The sequence below is a fragment of the Borostomias antarcticus genome (genome assembly GCF_949987555.1).
Source record: "Borostomias antarcticus genome assembly, chromosome: 24".
In the NCBI taxonomy this organism is placed as follows: Eukaryota; Metazoa; Chordata; class Actinopteri; order Stomiiformes; family Stomiidae; genus Borostomias; species Borostomias antarcticus.
In genome coordinates, this window is record NC_140257.1 from 17,054,157 (window position 1) to 17,072,946 (window position 18,790).

Below are 18,790 nucleotides of genomic sequence, written 5' to 3' on the forward strand. Positions count from 1 at the left end.
TGTGTGTAAAGTATAGTAAAGAATACAATATGTAAATACAGTGAATGGATATGTATATATATATATATCTAGGAGTACACATATACATACATACATCCAGGCTGTATACTGTAGATATGTCTAGTAATACACATATATACATATGTACATGCACACCCCTACAGCACTCTACAGCGCTCAGGCACTGTTTATGTCCAGAGGAAGGGCAGTGTAGAGGAATGCAGAGGAATACTGGACGATCCTTCCCATCCACTCTTCTCAGAGTTCCTCCTACTCCCCTCTGGACGCAGGTTTAGAACGCCCAAAACAAGGACAAAACCAGCCTGCACTTCTTTTGTGCCAAGAAGCATTAAATTGTTGAACAGCTGTTGATGCCTGTTGCAGTGATGATGATGTTGATGCGATGATGTTGGTGAGGATGGTGATTACGATGATGGTGGTTGGTGACATTGTGGTGTTGGTGATGGGCGTACATTTTAATGTTTTCTGTATGCTTGACGTGTGCTAAACAAATTCCCCTCTGGGGCAATAAAGGTTTCAATCCAATTCAGACATTTAAAGAGTGAGTTAGAATTGTGTGTGTGGACCGGGGAGTGCTCTGAAACCAACCAGACAGCTGGGGTCCCTGAAGCTTAAACTGGGCTGAGAGAGCAAATACAACTCCCAGAATACTGCTGAGCAGAGGGAAAACTCTGATTAATCAAGCTCTGCAGAAAAAAGACAAATGAATCAAATGTAAATCTGTCCTTTTGTTAATGATATTCAAGGTCCTCCAGCAAAAAGCAATCTTCCAACTAATCTAAGGCCCAACTTCTCATGGCTAGCTTTGAACGTCAGAAAACGGACAAAGACTCGCTCATCTAAAATGTTTCAAACTGGGTGCTAGACAGAAAAACAAACTCGTCAGGAAAAATAGTCTACACACCAGAAATATGCTCCCAGGAAGATTTAATTGACACCGAGGTGAAGCTTTGGGCTGCAAGCCCTTCATCAGCCCTCTCTAGACCTCGGTGTCATTAAATATTCCTGGGAGCATATTTCTGATGTGCAGACTGTATTTTTGCTGATAGCTTTGAGCGTCTCACCACCCTAGACTGCCCCTGACCGAAGCCTGACCTAGACCTTGACCCCTCGCATCCTCATAACTACCCGCCACGCCCACACCTGCCCCCTCTCTCTCTCTCCCTCTCCCTCTCCCTCTCCCTCTCCCTCTCTCTCTCTCTCCCTCTCTCTACCTCTCTCCTTCTCTCCCTCTCTCCCACTCTCTTCTCTCTCTCCCACTCTCTCTCTCCCCCTCTCTCTATCCCTCTCTCTCTCTCTCTCTCTCCCTCTCTCTCTCTCTCTCCCTCTCTCTTTCTCTCTCTCTCCCTCTCTCTCTCTCTCTCTTTTATCAAGAATAGTGAGATTTATCGAGAATCTCAGACCCTGTCTGTGTCTGCGTTGCTGTGTGTGTGTGTGTGTGTGTGTGTGTGCTAGCATGCTGTAATAGTAGTGGTGCTGTAATAGATTCATTCAAATAAGTGTAATCTCTGTTCAAGACATTGTCATAGGAAGTCTGATTGGCCATCCTGTGTGTTATACTTAAAGTCGCACTGAAATGAAAAAAGCATTCTGTCCCATTTTGGTTCACATAATTGGTCGTAGTGTTCACCTATTCAACGATGTATGCCAAAACTATTACAAAATTCTACTTTTGTTGTATTCTTATATCAAAGTATATAATTTCTTACTTCCTGGAAAACGGTAGGTCACGTGCAATGACAACAGGTACCTTAGATTTGAGGCCAATAATCTCACGACATCCACCCGTCAATCAACGCTATCCTCCTATCGAATCTGTCTAAAGTTCTTAAAACCCGTCCACTTGTCAATGTTCCAATCAAATTCCTCTAAACATTATGTCCCACCTTCATAGCTTCTTTGCGTCGGAAATACGTCAAACTACGGAAGTTAGATGATCTCAAACGTCCGTTTCAGTGCGACTTTAAGCAATAAACCAGAGAGGCCGCTTCGCATCGTGCCTAACAACACCCCCTAGCTGTTATAAAATCACTATAACACACGGCCTCGAGTGGTTTATTGCTTTTATACAACGGTTACTACGGCTATTAGTGTAAAATAAACACACAGCAATGTAAAATATGAAAGGAGTAGTAAAGGTAAAAATCATGTTTAGCCCTGTTTTAAGATTACTTATGATGATATACAATGGTTCAGATCAAAAAGTTGACAAAACTAGCACTTTTTGAGAAAGTCTGATAATTGCTCAACCACCGTTCATACAATGGATGTGGGTGGGCATCTTGAAAAATCTTTCAAAAACATGTTAAACTCTGGATTTCTAGTATACTGTGGTATAAGTGGTGGTGTGACTATGTGCCCTGGCACATTAGGTCTGCCCAGACCATAGAGATTTTTAAGTCTTCTTTAAAGACTCACTTCTTCTCCCAGGCCTTCAACTCAGGTTGAGCTGGACACCCGGTGGCCCCTGTATTGTTCTGTATTTTATATTGCTTATTGTGTAGTGTGTGGTGTATTGTGTATAGTGTGTGATGTATTGTAGTGTTGTGTTGCTCTGGAGCAGTACAGCACGTTGGTCAACCTCAGTTGTTTTAAATGTGCTTTATAAATAACATTTGAGTTGAGTTGAGTAATCAATACACAAAAACACATTTACACAGAGGGTCGGGATCCTCTGCAGAGGTTACGAACCATTTAACAGTTCAAGTGAAGCATTATTATTTGCCATTGCACTGGGAAGCAGATGTCGTCTTTGTTTTATTCATTTTATGCTCAACTTCATTACTCTTTGAATCATGATCAATGAAACTTTGTGAGGTCTGGTATTAACCACATCTATACTACAGGGTAGTGGTTGAGCAGATTGTTATATTATTTTTTGTGCAGAGTGAGCTGAATAAAGCAATAAAGCAGCTCCTTTCACAGAGTAATAACAGCATCTTCATGTTGTTGTTTACAAGGCCCGTCCTCAGCCTGTGTGAGCCCGAGCAGCTCGTATTCCAGATACCAGAGCTGCATCCAAAACATCATTTATTTACGAGGCAAGCCACGACCGCAGCCGCACCCTGGATCTAGTGATTACTAAGGGCCTGACTATCCCTGTCCCTCTATCAGTGACCTCGCTCTCTGCAGCCACACCCTGGATCTAGTGATTACTAAGGGCCTGACTATCCCTGTCCCTCTATCAGTGACCTCGCTCTCTGCAGCCGCACCCTGGATCTAGTGATTACTAAGGGTCTGACTATCACTGCCCCTCTATCAGTGACCTCGCTCTCTGCAGCCACACCCTGGATCTAGTGATTACTAAGGGCCTGACTGTCCCTGTCCCCTCTATCAGTGACCTCGCTCTCTGCAGCCACACCCTGGATCTAGTGATTACTAAGGGCCTGACTATCACTGTCCCTCTATCAGTGACCTCGCTCTCTGCAGCCACACCCTGGATCTAGTGATTACTAAGGGCCTGACTATCCCTGTCCCTCTATCAGTGACCTCGCTCTCTGCAGCCACACCCTGGATCTAGTGATTACTAAGGGCCTGACTGTCCCTGTCTCCTCTATCAGTGACCTCGCTCTCTGCAGCCACACCCTGGATCTAGTGATTACTAGGGTCTGACTGTCACTGTCCCTCTATCAGTGACCTCGCTCTCTGCAGCCACACCCTGGATCTAGTGATTACTAAGGGCCTGACTCACCGTCCCTCTATCAGTGACCTCGCTCTCCGCAGCCACACCCTGGATCTAGTGATTACTAAGGGCCTGCCTATCACTGTCCCCTCTATCAGTGACCTCGCTCTCTGCAGCCACACCCTGGATCTAGTGATTACTAAGGACCTATCACTGCCCCTCTATCAGTGACCTCGCTCTCTCTGACCATTCTGCATCTTCTTCCCATCATTGGTTCCTAAAGTCAAAAGTAGTACTGAACGCTTTATTAAGAAACGTTATCTTACGTCTATTATGAAGTATCTAGCCCATGTTTACTGCTCTGGATATGTTCTTAGCCAATAGACAAACATTTTCCAGGAGCTTGCTCCATCGTCTCGTTGAGAGAGGTCAGGGAATAATTTTTATAGCTCACTTTTCTGGCCCCCGGGTGAAACTTTTTTTTTTTAATCCCCCCCCCCATTGCTCTCTGTAAAGCGCATTGTGTTGCCTCTGTGTATGAAATGCGCTTTACAAATAAAGTTTCATTTGATTTGACTTCAAGAAGAACTACCAGGATCCTCCCTCTTAAGCACCTATTGTATTTTTAGTTTGCTATTCTTCACTTTGCTTTCAGCAGTAGATTATGCTCTTAGTCACTAGTTTAGAAAGGAGATGCACTTGTGCGTTCAGGTGAGTAAGTAGTACACTGACTTTTCCTACGTTAAATGCAGTTATTGTACTGTAAATCGCTTTGGATTAAAGTGTCAGCTGAATGACTATGTTTCGAGCACCACCGGCAAAACCATGAATGGGCACCTGTGTTCCCCAGCGTGACCTCTCACCTCACGTCCACGGCGTGACCTCTCACCTGACGTCCACGGCGTGACCTCTCACCTGACATCCACGACGTGACCTCTCACCTGACGTCCACGACGTGACCTCTCACCTGACGTCCACGACGTGACCTCTCACCTGACGTCCACGGCGTGACCTCTCACCTGACGTCCACAGTGTGACCTCTCACCTGACGTCCACGGCGTCCTCCATCACCGTCATGTCCGTCTTGCACTTGGCTGAGGGGTTGATGGCCAGCTCAGCAGGGGGGATCACAAAGCTCTTGCTCAGCGGCAACCACATCCCTTCCCCAAGGGTGTACGTGAACCTGCGTGAGACCGGTTAGAGATATGAGCAACCACATCCCTTCCCCAAGGGTGTACGTGAACCTGGTGAGACCGGTTAGAGATATGAGCAACCAGGATGTACGTGAACCTGCGTGAGACCAGTTAGAGATATGAGCAACCACATCCCTTCCCCAAGGGTGTACGTGAACCTGCGTGAGACCAGTTAGAGATATGAGCAACCACATCCCTTCCCCAAGGGTGTACGTGAACCTGCGTGAGACCGGTTAGAGATATGAGCAACCAGGGTGTACGTGAACCTGCGTGAGACCGGTTAGAGATATGAGCAACCACATCCCTTCCCCAAGGGTGTACGTGAACCTGCGTGAGACCGGTTAGAGATATGAGCACATCCACATACGCAGTACTTCCTGTTGTAATAGCTGCAACACGGTCTCAGTGAATCACACGGTAGTTTAAGTGTGGGGGTTAAGTTCATAACAGAAATGATGAATGACTGTAAAAGAGCTTAAAGAGAAGAAAACCAGTTATATCTGGGGCCTAATGGACGGGTTTCACAGCGGTTCCTTATTTGTAAGCTAGTTAGCCAGGATCATCAATGTTTAAATGTTGTGCACAGGGAATGTAAGTCTAGAACAGTCCTTAAGTTGAACAGTACATTCTGATTAACATCAAATGCAGCATTAGTGTTAATAAATTATGCATCGTTGTAGTACAAAAAAATAACTTGTTGATTAAATGGTTAACAACCATTTTCCACAGACTTAGCACTTTTTTGCGTTCACATTGTTCAATTTGCATCTAATAAACTGCTAACATAGCATAAGGAAAGGGCACTTAATCTGGAGGACTGCATGCATTACCAGTCACTTTAGAAATGCTATGATTTAGGTGCCGTAGAAAGGAAAAGCTTAATTACGTCCGTCCAATTACTTCCGCTGTTTCCAGCTCAAGTGTTATATTAATCAAACGCTGGCTGTGGGAAGTCTATTAAAACCATATTATTTCCCTATTATTCCCCAGGAAGCAGCCACTGCTATCAGTCTCACATGTCTCCAGCGTAGAGACAGGGTAGACAGGGTAGAGACAGGGTAGAGACAGGGTAGACAGGGTAGAGACAGGGTAGACAGGGTAGAGATAGGGTAGACAGGGTAGACAGGGTGGAGACAGGGTAGACAGGGTAGAGACAGGGTAGACAGGGTAGAGACAGGGTAGACAGGGTAGAGACAGGGTAGAGACAGGGTAGACAGGGTAGACAGGGTAGAGACAGGGTAGAGACAGGGTAGACAGGGTAGAGACAGGGTAGAGACAGGGTAGACAGGGTAGAGACAGGGTAGACAGGGTAGACAGGGTAGACAGGGTAGAGACAGGGTAGAGACAGGGTAGACAGGGTAGACAGGGTAGACAGGGTAGAGACAGGGTAGAGACAGGGTGGACAGGGTAGACAGGGTAGACAGGGTAGAGACAGGGTAGAGACATGGTAGACAGGGTAGAGACAGGGTAGACAGGGTAGAGACAGGGTAGAGACAGGGTAGACAGGGTAGACAGGGTAGAGACAGGGTAGAGACAGGGTAGACAGGGTAGAGACAGGGTAGACAGGGTAGAGACAGGGTAGACAGGGTAGAGACAGGGTAGACAGGGTAGAGACAGGGTAGACAGGGTAGAGACAGGGTAGACAGGGTAGACAGAGTAGACAGGGTAGACAGGGTAGACAGAGTAGACAGGGTAGAGACAGGGTAGACAGGGTAGACAGGGTAGACAGGGTAGACAGGGTAGAGACAGGGTAGACAGGGTAGAGACAGGGTAGACAGGGTAGAGACAGGGTAGAGACAGGGTAGACAGGGTAGACAGGGTAGAGACAGAGTAGACAGGGTAGAGACAGGGTAGACAGGGTAGAGACAGGGTAGACAGGGTAGAGACAGGGTAGAGACAGGGTAGACAGGGTAGACAGGGTAGAGACAGAGTAGACAGGGTAGAGACAGGGTAGACAGGGTAGAGACAGGATAGAGACAGTGTAGACAGGGTAGACAGGGTAGACAGGGTAGAGACAGGGTAGACAGGGTAGAGACAGGGTAGAGACAGGGTAGACAGGGTAGACAGGGTAGAGACAGGGTAGACAGGGTAGACAGGGTAGACAGGGTAGACAGGGTAGAGACAGAGTAGACAGGGTAGAGACAGAGTAGACAGGGTAGACAGGGTAGACAGGGTAGACAGGGTAGAGACAGAGTAGACAGGGTAGAGACAGGGTAGAGACAGGGTAGACAGGGTAGACAGGGTAGACAGGGTAGACAGGGTAGAGACAGAGTAGACAGGGTAGACAGGGTAGACAGGGTAGAGACAGAGTAGACAGGGTAGAGACAGGATAGAGACAGGGTAGACAGGGTAGAGACAGAGTAGACAGGGTAGACAGGGTAGACAGGGTAGAGACAGAGTAGACAGGGTAGAGACAGGGTAGAGACAGGGTAGACAGGGTAGACAGGGTAGACAGGGTAGAGACAGGGTAGACAGGGTAGACAGGGTAGACAGGGTAGAGACAGAGTAGACAGGGTAGAGACAGGATAGAGACAGGGTAGACAGGGTAGAGACAGGGTAGACAGGGTAGAGACAGGGTAGACAGGGTAGACAGGGTAGACAGGGTAGACAGGGTAGAGACAGGGTAGACAGGGTAGAGACAGGGTAGACAGGGTAGAGACAGGGTAGACAGGGTAGAGACAGGGTAGACAGGGTAGAGACAGGGTAGACAGGGTAGAGACAGGGTAGACAGGGTAGAGACAGGGTAGACAGGGTAGACAGGGTAGACAGGGTAGAGACAGGGTAGAGACAGGGTAGAGACAGGGTAGACAGGGTAGAGACAGGGTAGAGACAGGGTAGACAGGGTAGAGACAGGGTAGACAGGGTAGACAGGGTAGAGACAGGGTAGACAGGGTAGACAGGGTAGACAGGGTAGAGACAGGGTAGACAGGGTAGAGACAGGGTAGACAGGGTAGAGACAGGGTAGACATGGTAGAGACAGGGTAGACAGGGTAGAGACAGGGTAGAGACAGGGTAGACAGGGTAGAGACAGGGTAGACAGGGTAGACAGGGTAGACAGGGTAGAGACAGGGTAGACAGGGTAGAGACAGGGTAGACAGGGTAGAGACAGGGTAGAGACAGGATAGACAGGGTAGACAGGGTAGAGACAGGGTAGAGACAGGGTAGACAGGGTAGACAGGGTAGACAGGGTAGAGACAGGGTAGACAGGGTAGACAGGGTAGAGACAGGGTAGACAGGGTAGAGACAGGGTAGACAGGGTAGACAGGGTAGAGACAGGGTAGACAGGGTAGAGACAGGGTAGACAGGGTAGACAGGGTAGACAGGGTAGAGACAGGGTAGAGACAGGGTAGACAGGGTAGAGACAGGGTAGACAGGGTAGAGACAGGGTAGAGACAGGGTAGAGACAGGGTAGACAGGGTAGAGACAGGGTAGACAGGGTAGAGACAGGGTAGAGACAGGGTAGACAGGGTAGACAGGGTAGAGACAGGGTAGACAGGGTAGAGACAGGGTAGAGACAGGGTAGAGACAGGGTAGACAGGGTAGAGACAGGGTAGACAGGGTAGACAGGGTAGAGACAGGGTAGAGACAGGGTAGACAGGGTAGAGACAGGGTAGAGACAGGGTAGACAGGGTAGAGACAGGGTAGACAGGGTAGACAGGGTAGAGACAGGGTAGAGACAGGGTAGACAGGGTAGACAGGGTAGACAGGGTAGAGACAGGGTAGAGACAGGGTAGAGACAGGGTAGACAGGGTAGAGACAGGGTAGACAGGGTAGAGACAGGGTAGAGACAGGGTAGACAGGGTAGAGACAGGGTAGACAGGGTAGACAGGGTAGAGACAGGGTAGACAGGGTAGACAGGGTAGAGACAGGGTAGACAGGGTAGAGACAGGGTAGACAGGGTAGACAGGGTAGACAGGGTAGACAGGGTAGAGACAGGGTAGACAGGGTAGAGATAGGGTAGACAGGGTAGAGACAGGGTAGAGACAGGGTAGACAGGGTAGACAGGGTAGAGACAGGGTAGACAGGGTAGACAGGGTAGACAGGGTAGAGACAGGGTAGACAGGGTAAAGACAGGGTAGACAGGGTAGAGACAGGGTAGAGACAGGGTAGAGACAGGGTAGACAGGGTAGAGACAGGGTAGAGACAGGGTAGACAGGGTAGAGACAGGGTAGAGACAGGGTAGACAGGGTAGACAGGGTAGACAGGGTAGACAGGGTAGAGACAGGGTAGACAGGGTAGACAGGGTAGACAGGGTAGAGACAGGGTAGAGACAGGGTAGACAGGGTAGACAGGGTAGAGACAGGGTAGAGACAGGGAAGAGACAGGGTAGAGACAGGGTAGACAGGGTAGAGACAGGGTAGAGACAGGGTAGACAGGGTAGAGACAGGGTAGAGACAGGGTAGACAGGGTAGACAGGGTAGAGACAGGGTAGACAGGGTAGAGACAGGGTAGACAGGGTAGACAGGGTAAAGACAGGGTAGACAGGGTAGAGACAGGGTAGAGACAGGGTAGACAGGGTAGACAGGGTAGACAGGGTAGAGACAGGGTAGAGACAGGGTAGACAGGGTAGAGACAGGGTAGACAGGGTAGACAGGGTAGAGACAGGGTAGAGACAGGGTAGAGACAGGGTAGAGACAGGGTAGACAGGGTAGACAGGGTAGAGACAGGGTAGAGACAGGGTAGACAGGGTAGAGACAGGGTAGACAGGGTAGAGACAGGGTAGAGACAGGGTAGAGACAGGGTAGAGACAGGGTAGAGACAGGGTAGAGACAGGGTAGACAGGGTAGACAGGGTAGAGACAGGGTAGACAGGGTAGAGACAGGGTAGACAGGGTAGAGACAGGGTAGACAGGGTAGAGACAGGGTAGACAGGGTAGAGACAGGGTAGACAGGGTAGAGACAGGGTAGACAGGGTAGACAGGGTAGAGACAGGGTAGACAGGGTAGAGACAGGGTAGACAGGGTAGAGACAGGGTAGACAGGGTAGACAGGGTAGACAGGGTAGACAGGGTAGAGACAGGGTAGACAGGGTAGAGACAGGGTAGAGACAGGGTAGACAGGGTAGACAGGGTAGACAGGGTAGAGACAGGGTAGACAGGGTAGAGACAGGGTAGACAGGGTAGACAGGGTAGAGACAGGGTAGACAGGGTAGACAGGGTAGACAGGGTAGACAGGGTAGAGACAGGGTAGACAGGGTAGAGACAGGGTAGACAGGGTAGACAGGGTAGAGACAGGGTAGACAGGGTAGAGACAGGGTAGAGACAGGGTAGACAGGGTAGACAGGGTAGAGACAGAGTAGACAGGGTAGACAGGGTAGACAGGGTAGACAGGGTAGAGACAGGGTAGAGACAGGGTAGACAGGGTAGACAGGGTAGAGACAGGGTAGACAGGGTAGACAGGGTAGACAGGGTAGAGACAGGGTAGACAGGGTAGAGACAGAGTAGACAGGGTAGACAGGGTAGACAGGGTAGACAGGGTAGAGACAGGGTAGAGACAGGGTAGAGACAGGGTAGACAGGGTAGAGACAGGGTAGACAGGGTAGACAGGGTAGAGACAGGGTAGAGACAGGGTAGAGACAGGGTAGAGACAGGGTAGAGACAGGGTAGACAGGGTAGAGACAGGGTAGACAGGGTAGAGACAGGGTAGAGACAGGGTAGAGACAGGGTAGAGACAGGGTAGACAGGGTAGACAGGGTAGAGACAGGGTAGAGACAGGGTAGAGACAGGGTAGACAGGGTAGAGACAGGGTAGAGACAGGGTAGACAGGGTAGAGACAGGGTAGACAGGGTAGACAGGGTAGAGACAGGGTAGACAGGGTAGACAGGGTAGACAGGGTAGAGACAGGGTAGACAGGGTAGAGACAGGGTAGACAGGGTAGAGACAGGGTAGAGACAGGATAGAGACAGGGTAGAGACAGGGTAGACAGGGTAGACAGGGTAGACAGGGTAGAGACAGGGTAGACAGGGTAGAGACAGGGTAGACAGGGTAGACAGGGTAGACAGGGTAGAGACAGGGTAGACAGGGTAGACAGGGTAGACAGGGTAGACAGGGTAGAGACAGGGTAGAGACAGGGTAGACAGGGTAGACAGGGTAGACAGGGTAGAGACAGGGTAGACAGGGTAGACAGGGTAGACAGGGTAGACAGGGTAGAGACAGGGTAGACAGGGTAGAGACAGGGTAGACAGGGTAGACAGGGTAGAGACAGGGTAGACAGGGTAGACAGGGTAGACAGGGTAGAGACAGGGTAGACAGGGTAGAGACAGGGTAGAGACAGGGTAGAGACAGGGTGGGAGACAGGGTAGAGACAGGGTAGACAGGGTAGACAGGGTAGACAGGGTAGACAGGGTAGAGACAGGGTAGAGACAGGGTAGAGACAGGGTAGAGACAGGGTGGGAGACAGGGTAGAGACAGGGTAGACAGGGTAGACAGGGTAGAGACAGGGTAGACAGGGTAGAGACAGGGTAGACAGGGTAGAGACAGGGAAGAGACAGGGTAGAGACAGGGTAGACAGGGTAGAGACAGGGTAGAGACAGGGTAGACAGGGTAGAGACAGGGTAGACAGGGTAGACAGGGTAGAGACAGGGTAGACAGGGTAGACAGGGTAGACAGGGTAGACAGGGTAGAGACAGGGAAGACAGGGTAGACAGGGTAGACAGGGTAGACAGGGTAGACAGGGTAGAGACAGGGTAGAGACAGGGTAGAGACAGGGTAGAGACAGGGTAGACAGGGTAGACAGGGTAGACAGGGTAGAGACAGGGTAGACAGGGTAGAGACAGGGTAGAGACAGGATAGAGACAGGGTAGAGACAGGGTAGACAGGGTAGACAGGGTAGACAGGGTAGAGACAGGGTAGACAGGGTAGAGACAGGGTAGACAGGGTAGACAGGGTAGACAGGGTAGAGACAGGGTAGACAGGGTAGACAGGGTAGACAGGGTAGACAGGGTAGAGACAGGGTAGACAGGGTAGACAGGGTAGACAGGGTAGAGACAGGGTAGACAGGGTAGACAGGGTAGACAGGGTAGACAGGGTAGAGACAGGGTAGACAGGGTAAACAGGGTAGAGACAGGGAAGACAGGGTAGACAGGGTAGACAGGGTAGACAGGGTAGAGACAGGGAAGACAGGGTAGACAGGGTAGAGACAGGGTAGACAGGGTAGACAGGGTAGAGACAGGGTAGACAGGGTAGAGACAGGGTAGACAGGGTAGAGACAGGGTAGAGACAGGATAGAGACAGGGTAGAGACAGGGTAGAGACAGGGTAGAGACAGGGTAGAGACAGGGTAGACAGGGTAGAGACAGGATAGAGACAGCGTAGAGACAGGGTAGAGACAGGGTAGAGACAGGGTAGACAGGGAAGAGACAGGATAGAGACTTCAATGAATGGTGCTGATGATTTATGCAGTACCCCCCTCTAGTATAACTGACTCCAGACCAGTTCTATCTGGATGGATGCTGGTGTGAAAGACATTTCAGGAAGAATATTTAACAGAATGTGGAGAAGCCATCCCTGCGGAGAGCGTTTTAACAGGGAAACACATCTATAAAAGGGCATCGCAGAATTGTTAGCACAAAAGCAGCTCTCTCAGAGTAATGACCAACAAAGACATGGCTTCAGAACAACTAAATCCACCATGTAAAGCTTCCTGTCTGCTGAGAGCAGTGTGTGTGGCGTGGTGGTCTTTGTTGTCGAGCTGGGTGTGCTGTCGTTTGAAGATGCAGCAGACAGTTAAAAGAACGAGGGACTGTATTCACAGATAACGATTTATCCTCCAGTCTTTCTCTCAAACGGTTTGGAAAGTGATATAGGAAGGTGCACGGCTAGTTAGATGAACCAGGCTTTTACAATTACAAATTGTCTGAATACGAAACTCACCATGAAATTGCACACAACATAGACGACAACAAATTCCATTTATTCTGTACCACATATTTGTGTTTTGTTTTTTCAAGTGATTGATTACGAAGTCAATTTCATGACATTGAACGCAGACTTCCTGATGATGAAACTCAACATCTAGTTCCTTTATTCAGTTCTAAAAATAAACGCATGACTGCCATTCAGAGCAGGAAACTGCAGTCTGAGGGAATATCATCTGGTTACATATAATAATCCATCACTATTAATCATAATAAAGAGGAAGAAATAGACTTTTCAAAGGGTAATAATGATTTGAGCGCTGTCGGACTGAGTGAGTCATTTTCAAAGCTGTAATCAGTCTCAGCAGGATTCCGACAGCTGTGTTCAGATGGAGCTGTGTGGAGTTTCCTCACCTGAAAATGCGATCGGATGGTTGTTCTCCCATCACCAGATCAAATCCACGCTGGAAAATGGTGTACGGCCACGGGCTGACAACAGATAACCACATAACCACAAAATAAAACTTTTCTTTTCAAAGCACAAAATAAACACAAGTTCTTGACTGACATCCTAGTTTGAACCGGCTACAAAACAGCCTCCCCCACACCCCCACAAAGCTCACTAATCAAACAGCAGTATGACAGACGCTCTGAGTGAACGCCATGATAGAAAAATGTGTTTCTCTGTGGCTGACATAGGATGTGACTTGGGCTGCTGCCTGTTTGCCAGGCTGGGAGATGAGTGGAGCAGAGGATGATGGAGATTAATAGACGCCGGCAGCTTGGGGACTCAACCGTCCACAGACAGAGAGGAGAAGAAGTGACAAGGGCCCGGAGTATCTGAGTTTCTGAGGGCAGAAGAGGGGCAGAAAGCCTGATAACAGCCCCGTGTCCGAGGGCCCTGGTCGTTTCACACTAAGCCTCCCACGTAGGCTCTCTGTCAGCCTACTGGCTAGGAGACGGGTGACACAGGGAGGAGGAATAGATTTAACAAAAATGATCAATTATGGGGCAAAAACTTAGATAGTAATTATAGCACAGCCATGTATGGAGTTTGCATGAGCCTTACAGCTACAGAAATGGGCTGCGTTTCCCAGATTGGCTGAACTTTGGCGCTCTACGACGCTTCTCAAGGTATACCTTGGCGAAGGGACAGTTTTTCCTACGAGTGTTTCCCAGACTGTCCCTTAGTGGGCGCCTGAAGATACATCGTAAGGTATGTCATAAGGTACATCGTTGTCCCTTGTTGATGACGTTTTCAACCGCTCTCATAATCATTTTAATTTTACCCCAATCTAATATTAACAACAAGGAAGCAATGCCTCCTAAAGCTCCTCTGCTAATCTATTAAGGAGTCGAGGCGAGACCTCGTGATAGTTCCAACTCATACATTATAGTCTACAAAATATAAAATAAAGAGCATTCATTGGGACATATACGCCTAGTCTTGGACTTAGACTTATACTGGCAAACATTCAAACATCTGTCAACCAATTATAAAGTGATAAAGATAAATGTACTGTTACCCCCCCCCCCAAAAAAAATAAATAAAATAAAATAACAATTTGAAAGAAAATGTGTTTCTGAGAAGATAAAATTCTAATTAGTATTAACTTGCAATTACCTGTTATTTGTCTAAGGACCTAAACAACTGCTTGGAATAGAACATGTATTTGCCATGTGTAACGGGTACAGACACACTGGAACCATAATAGAACATGTATTTGCCATGTGTAACGGGTACAGACACACTGGAACCATAATAGAACATGTATTTGCCATGTGTAACGGGTACAGACACACTGGAACCATAATAGAACATGTATTTGCCATGTGTAACGGGTACAGACACACTGGAACCATAAGCAGCCATGTTGATATCAGCTGGCAGAAAGAACCTCATGCTGTGTTCACACCGGGCGCAAAGTTTTCCTGCGGCGCGGCGAGTTTACATAGAAAGTCAATACAATTCGCGCGAACTGGGCGGCACGGGCGGCGCGAATCGCAGAACTCGGCGGCCAGGATTCACCGACATTTGCAAAAGTTACATTTTTTGAACTTTCTGCGGCGGATTCGCGCGGCGACCCATTGATCCGGATGAACTGGGCGGCGCACATTTTCTCGCCGCGCCCGGTGTGAACACAGCATTAGACAAAGGCTTAGTTAGATGGCCTTTACTCACCCCTGGTTTGGACCCCACTCATTGCGGATGCAGAGATGCTTGTGGACAGGATCCTTCATGTAGCCATCTAAGCAGAGACAGTCACCTTCAACGAGAGAGGGGAAAACACAGATCAAACTAAATAAACCAGGCAGTGGCAGGTGGATGAAGCTTCCCCATCCTTCTAACGGGTCAAACTGTTTTTTTTTTGCTTCCCTCGTATTGACATCATCATGCGTAAACAGTTGCAGTGCCAAGATGCATGTTAAACTCTAGACGAATCAAATGTCTTTGGTCTATGCTGTTAATGTTCTCGCTTCAGTTTGAGAGTTAATTAACTCGCCTCCGTATGCTTCCCAGGTGGGCGTGCGTACTGTATGGATTAATTAACTGATGCTATGAGTCATACTGTTCCAGTTTAAGATCTTAACTTTCCTATACAGGCTGTCACAGGCTGGCACTGTAACTGAATGGAAGCCTTGGAAGAATGCACTGCATGTTAGACTCTCAAGCACAAAGTATGACTAAGTCACTGTAATCATGCAATTATGTTTCTGACTATAGAGCACACAAGTGTCATTGAACCGTAAGAGACGTAATGGTCCTTCATGTGACATACTTTTTTTTAATGTATGTATTAGTACAGAACCACCGTACTTGTCATTTCTCAGAGAGAAAGAGCGAGCGTATACTGTAGAGTGCTGTAGACAGGATGTTGCCGTGCGCATGATGAAGGCCTTGTTTCCTGGGGGTGTGGTCTCCTCCTCTCTCCCCCCCCTCCTCCATCACTCCTCTCTCCCCACCCTCCTCCATCACTCCTCTCTCCCCACCCTCCTCCATCACTCCTCTCTCCCCCCCTCCTCCATCACTCCTCTCTCCCCATCCTCCTCCATCACTCCTCTCTCCCCACCCTCCTCCATCACTCCTCTCTCCCCACCCTCCTCCATCACTCCTCTCTCCCCCTCTCCCCCCCCTCCTCCATCACTCCTCTCTCCCCACCCTCCTCCATCACTCCTCTCTCCCCCCCCTCCTCCATCACTCCTCTCTCCCCCCCCTCCTCCATCACTCCTCTCTCCCCACCCTCCTCCATCACTCCTCTCTCCCCCCCCTCCTCCATCACTCCTCTCTCCCCCCCCTCCTCCATCACTCCTCTCTCCCCACCCTCCTCCATCACTCCTCTCTCCCCACCCTCCTCCATCACTCCTCTCTCCCCCCCCTCCTCCATCACTCCTCTCTCCCCACCCTCCTCCATCACTCCTCTCTCCCCACCCTCCTCCATCACTCCTCTCTCCCCACCCTCCTCCATCACTCCTCTCCCCCCCCTCCTCCATCACTCCTCTCTCCCCACCCTCCTCCATCACTCCTCTCTCCCCACCCTCCTCCATCACTCCTCTCTCCCCCCCCTCCTCCATCACTCCTCTCTCCCCACCCTCCTCCATCACTCCTCTCTCCCCACCCTCCTCCATCACTCCTCTCTCCCCCCCCTCCTCCATCACTCCTCTCCCCCCCCCCTCCTCCATCACTCCTCTCTCCCCACCCTCCTCCATCACTCCTCTCTCCCCCCCCTCCTCCATCACTCCTCTCTCCCCCCCCTCCTCCATCACTCCTCTCTCCCCCCCCTCCTCCATCACTCCTCTCTCCCCCCCCTCCTCCATCACTCCTCTCTCCCCCCCCTCCTCCATCACTCCTCTCTCCCCACCCTCCTCCATCACTCCTCTCTCCCCACCCTCCTCCATCCCTCCTCTCTCCCCACCCTCCTCCATCACTCCTCTCTCCTCCCCCATCACTCCTCTCTCCCCACCCTCCTCCATCATGCTCCTCTCTCCCCACCCTCCTCCATCACTCCTCTCTCCCCACCCTCCTCCATCATGCTCCTGATCACTCCTCTCTCCCCACCCTCCTCCATCATTCCTCCCCCCCCCCTCCTCCATCACTCCTCTCCCCACCCTCCTCCATCACTCCTCTCTCCCCCTCCCCACCCTCCTCCATCACTCCTTTCCCCACCCTCCTCCATCACTCCTCTCTCCCCACCCTCCTCCATCATCCTCCTGATCACTCCTCTCTCCCCCCCCTCCTCCATCATCCTCCTGATCACTCCTCTCTCCCCGTCTCTTGGCAGAGCTCCAGACTGGCAGATTTGACCGGCCATAATTGCTACCTTGGTAAATGTACCGTGGAGGAGAGACAGCTTACAGCACACCTATTCAACTGAACGACAGCATCGCTATGGTGGAAAACCGCTGGGCTAGAAAGAAAACTGAGTATAGACTCATTACCAGTGAGTTCTTAATTTGTTAATCAAATTGTAATTACAGTAACAATAAACACAAGGGTTAGATAAACGGGTGGAACCCGAGGGGGGACAGCAGGGGGACGTCCCGTGGAAGCAGGGCGGCAAAAGACAAATACGAATGAGGATATGTTTCTATGGTTGTTTCCAAAGAAGGGAATCAAATCTATTAAATACAATTCTTTTGTGTGGATTATTTTATGTAGCTTTTCTAGTAATGCGTGAAGCTATATGATATACGATATGTGTATCTATGTGTGTATCTATGAGTATCTATATGTGTATCTATGTGTGTATCTATGTGTATCTATATGTGTATCTATGTGTATCTATATGTGTATCTATGTGTGTATCTATGTGTATCTATATGTGGATCTATGTGGATCTATATGTGTATCTATGTGTGTATCTATGTGTATCTATATGTGGATCTATGTGTGTATCTATGTGTATCTATATGTGGATCTATGTGTATCTATATGTGTATCTGTATCTGATGTCAGGACAGCAGAGTCGCAGGCTCAAAACTCATCTCTTCAATAAGTACTACAATAATCCTCCCTCCTAAGCACTTATTGTATTGTATTGTATTGTATGTTATTGTATTGTATTATATTGCACTGTACTTTAGATTGCTATTCTTGCACTTTGCCTTCAGCACTAGATTATGCTCTTAATCACTTGTTTTAGAAAGGAGATGCACTTGTGTCAAGTACTATAGTAGTACATTGATGCAATTATTGTTAGTCGCTTTGGATAAAAGCGTCTGCTAAATGACTAATGTAATGTAATCTGTGTGTGTATCTATGCGTATCTATATGTGTATCTATATGTGTAGCCATCCATTGTGTGTAGCCAAACAAATGTTCCACAACGTGTTGTACCAAGTTAATTGTAGTCCTTGTTAAATTAGAGGTGGTCTCCTTCCCTTCCAAGTGAATGTATTGGCCTGTTGTTCAGCCAAATGAATCCAGTTGCAGTGCAAAGATTAGTAATAGACTTGTGTGTTTTCTGTCTCATTAGTGTTCTACATGCTGGAAGGGGGTAGAGAAAGACCGATGGACGGACCACACGTTGCACCTTAAACATTCACCAGATCCTCACTGGGAGGCCTGGTTAAAATTCTCAATCTCTTTTAATTTCGCCAGGCCCACTGTCAGTGTGGCAGACCGTCCGTGTTCTCATCAGTGTGGCGTTCTCAGGGAAGATTGAATCGAGGTCGTCTTGTAGCGATCTGGCCCCCTGCCATCTCCTCCACCACACACACTGGGGTTTCATTGAGAATGCATGATATGAAAAATACAATGCAACTGTTGATGCATTGCACTAGGCCTCCTATTGTATATTTCATTTTAAGGACAGGAGCCTTAAGTGATGTATTCAATTTCAAGACTTCTGTCGGGTGTCTCAGAGGTCTGGCTTCTATTTTTATTCATTTCAAGTCTCAGAATCCTCTCTTCAGCTCGCTGGAGATGGTCTCTACTGAATAATAGATGCAAAAAGGGAGAATTGTCTCCTCCCAAATATCTGTAACATGGAATCTGTCTCAGCTCTGATAACTGGGGAGACTCAATGATGAAGAGGAGACCCATTTAGTTATTTAGTTTCATGTTACTTTAGTTTAATGTTACTTTAGTTTCATGTTACTTTA

The 18,790-nt window shown here is 48.9% G+C and overlaps 1 protein-coding gene across 1 annotated transcript in view; it reads right to left on the bottom strand.

Moving 5' to 3' along the window:
- Positions 1-18,790, bottom strand: part of astn1 (astrotactin 1) — a gene marked incomplete at both ends in the record, with an annotated part of 224,595 nt that overhangs the window by 136,387 nt on the left and 69,418 nt on the right. Inside the window, 3 exons of the mRNA XM_084458037.1 lie at positions 4,689-4,826; positions 13,103-13,177; positions 14,871-14,955. Of these exons, the coding sequence (XP_084314163.1) occupies positions 4,689-4,826; positions 13,103-13,177; positions 14,871-14,955 (298 nt within the window). The remainder of the gene's footprint in view (positions 1-4,688; positions 4,827-13,102; positions 13,178-14,870; positions 14,956-18,790) is intronic.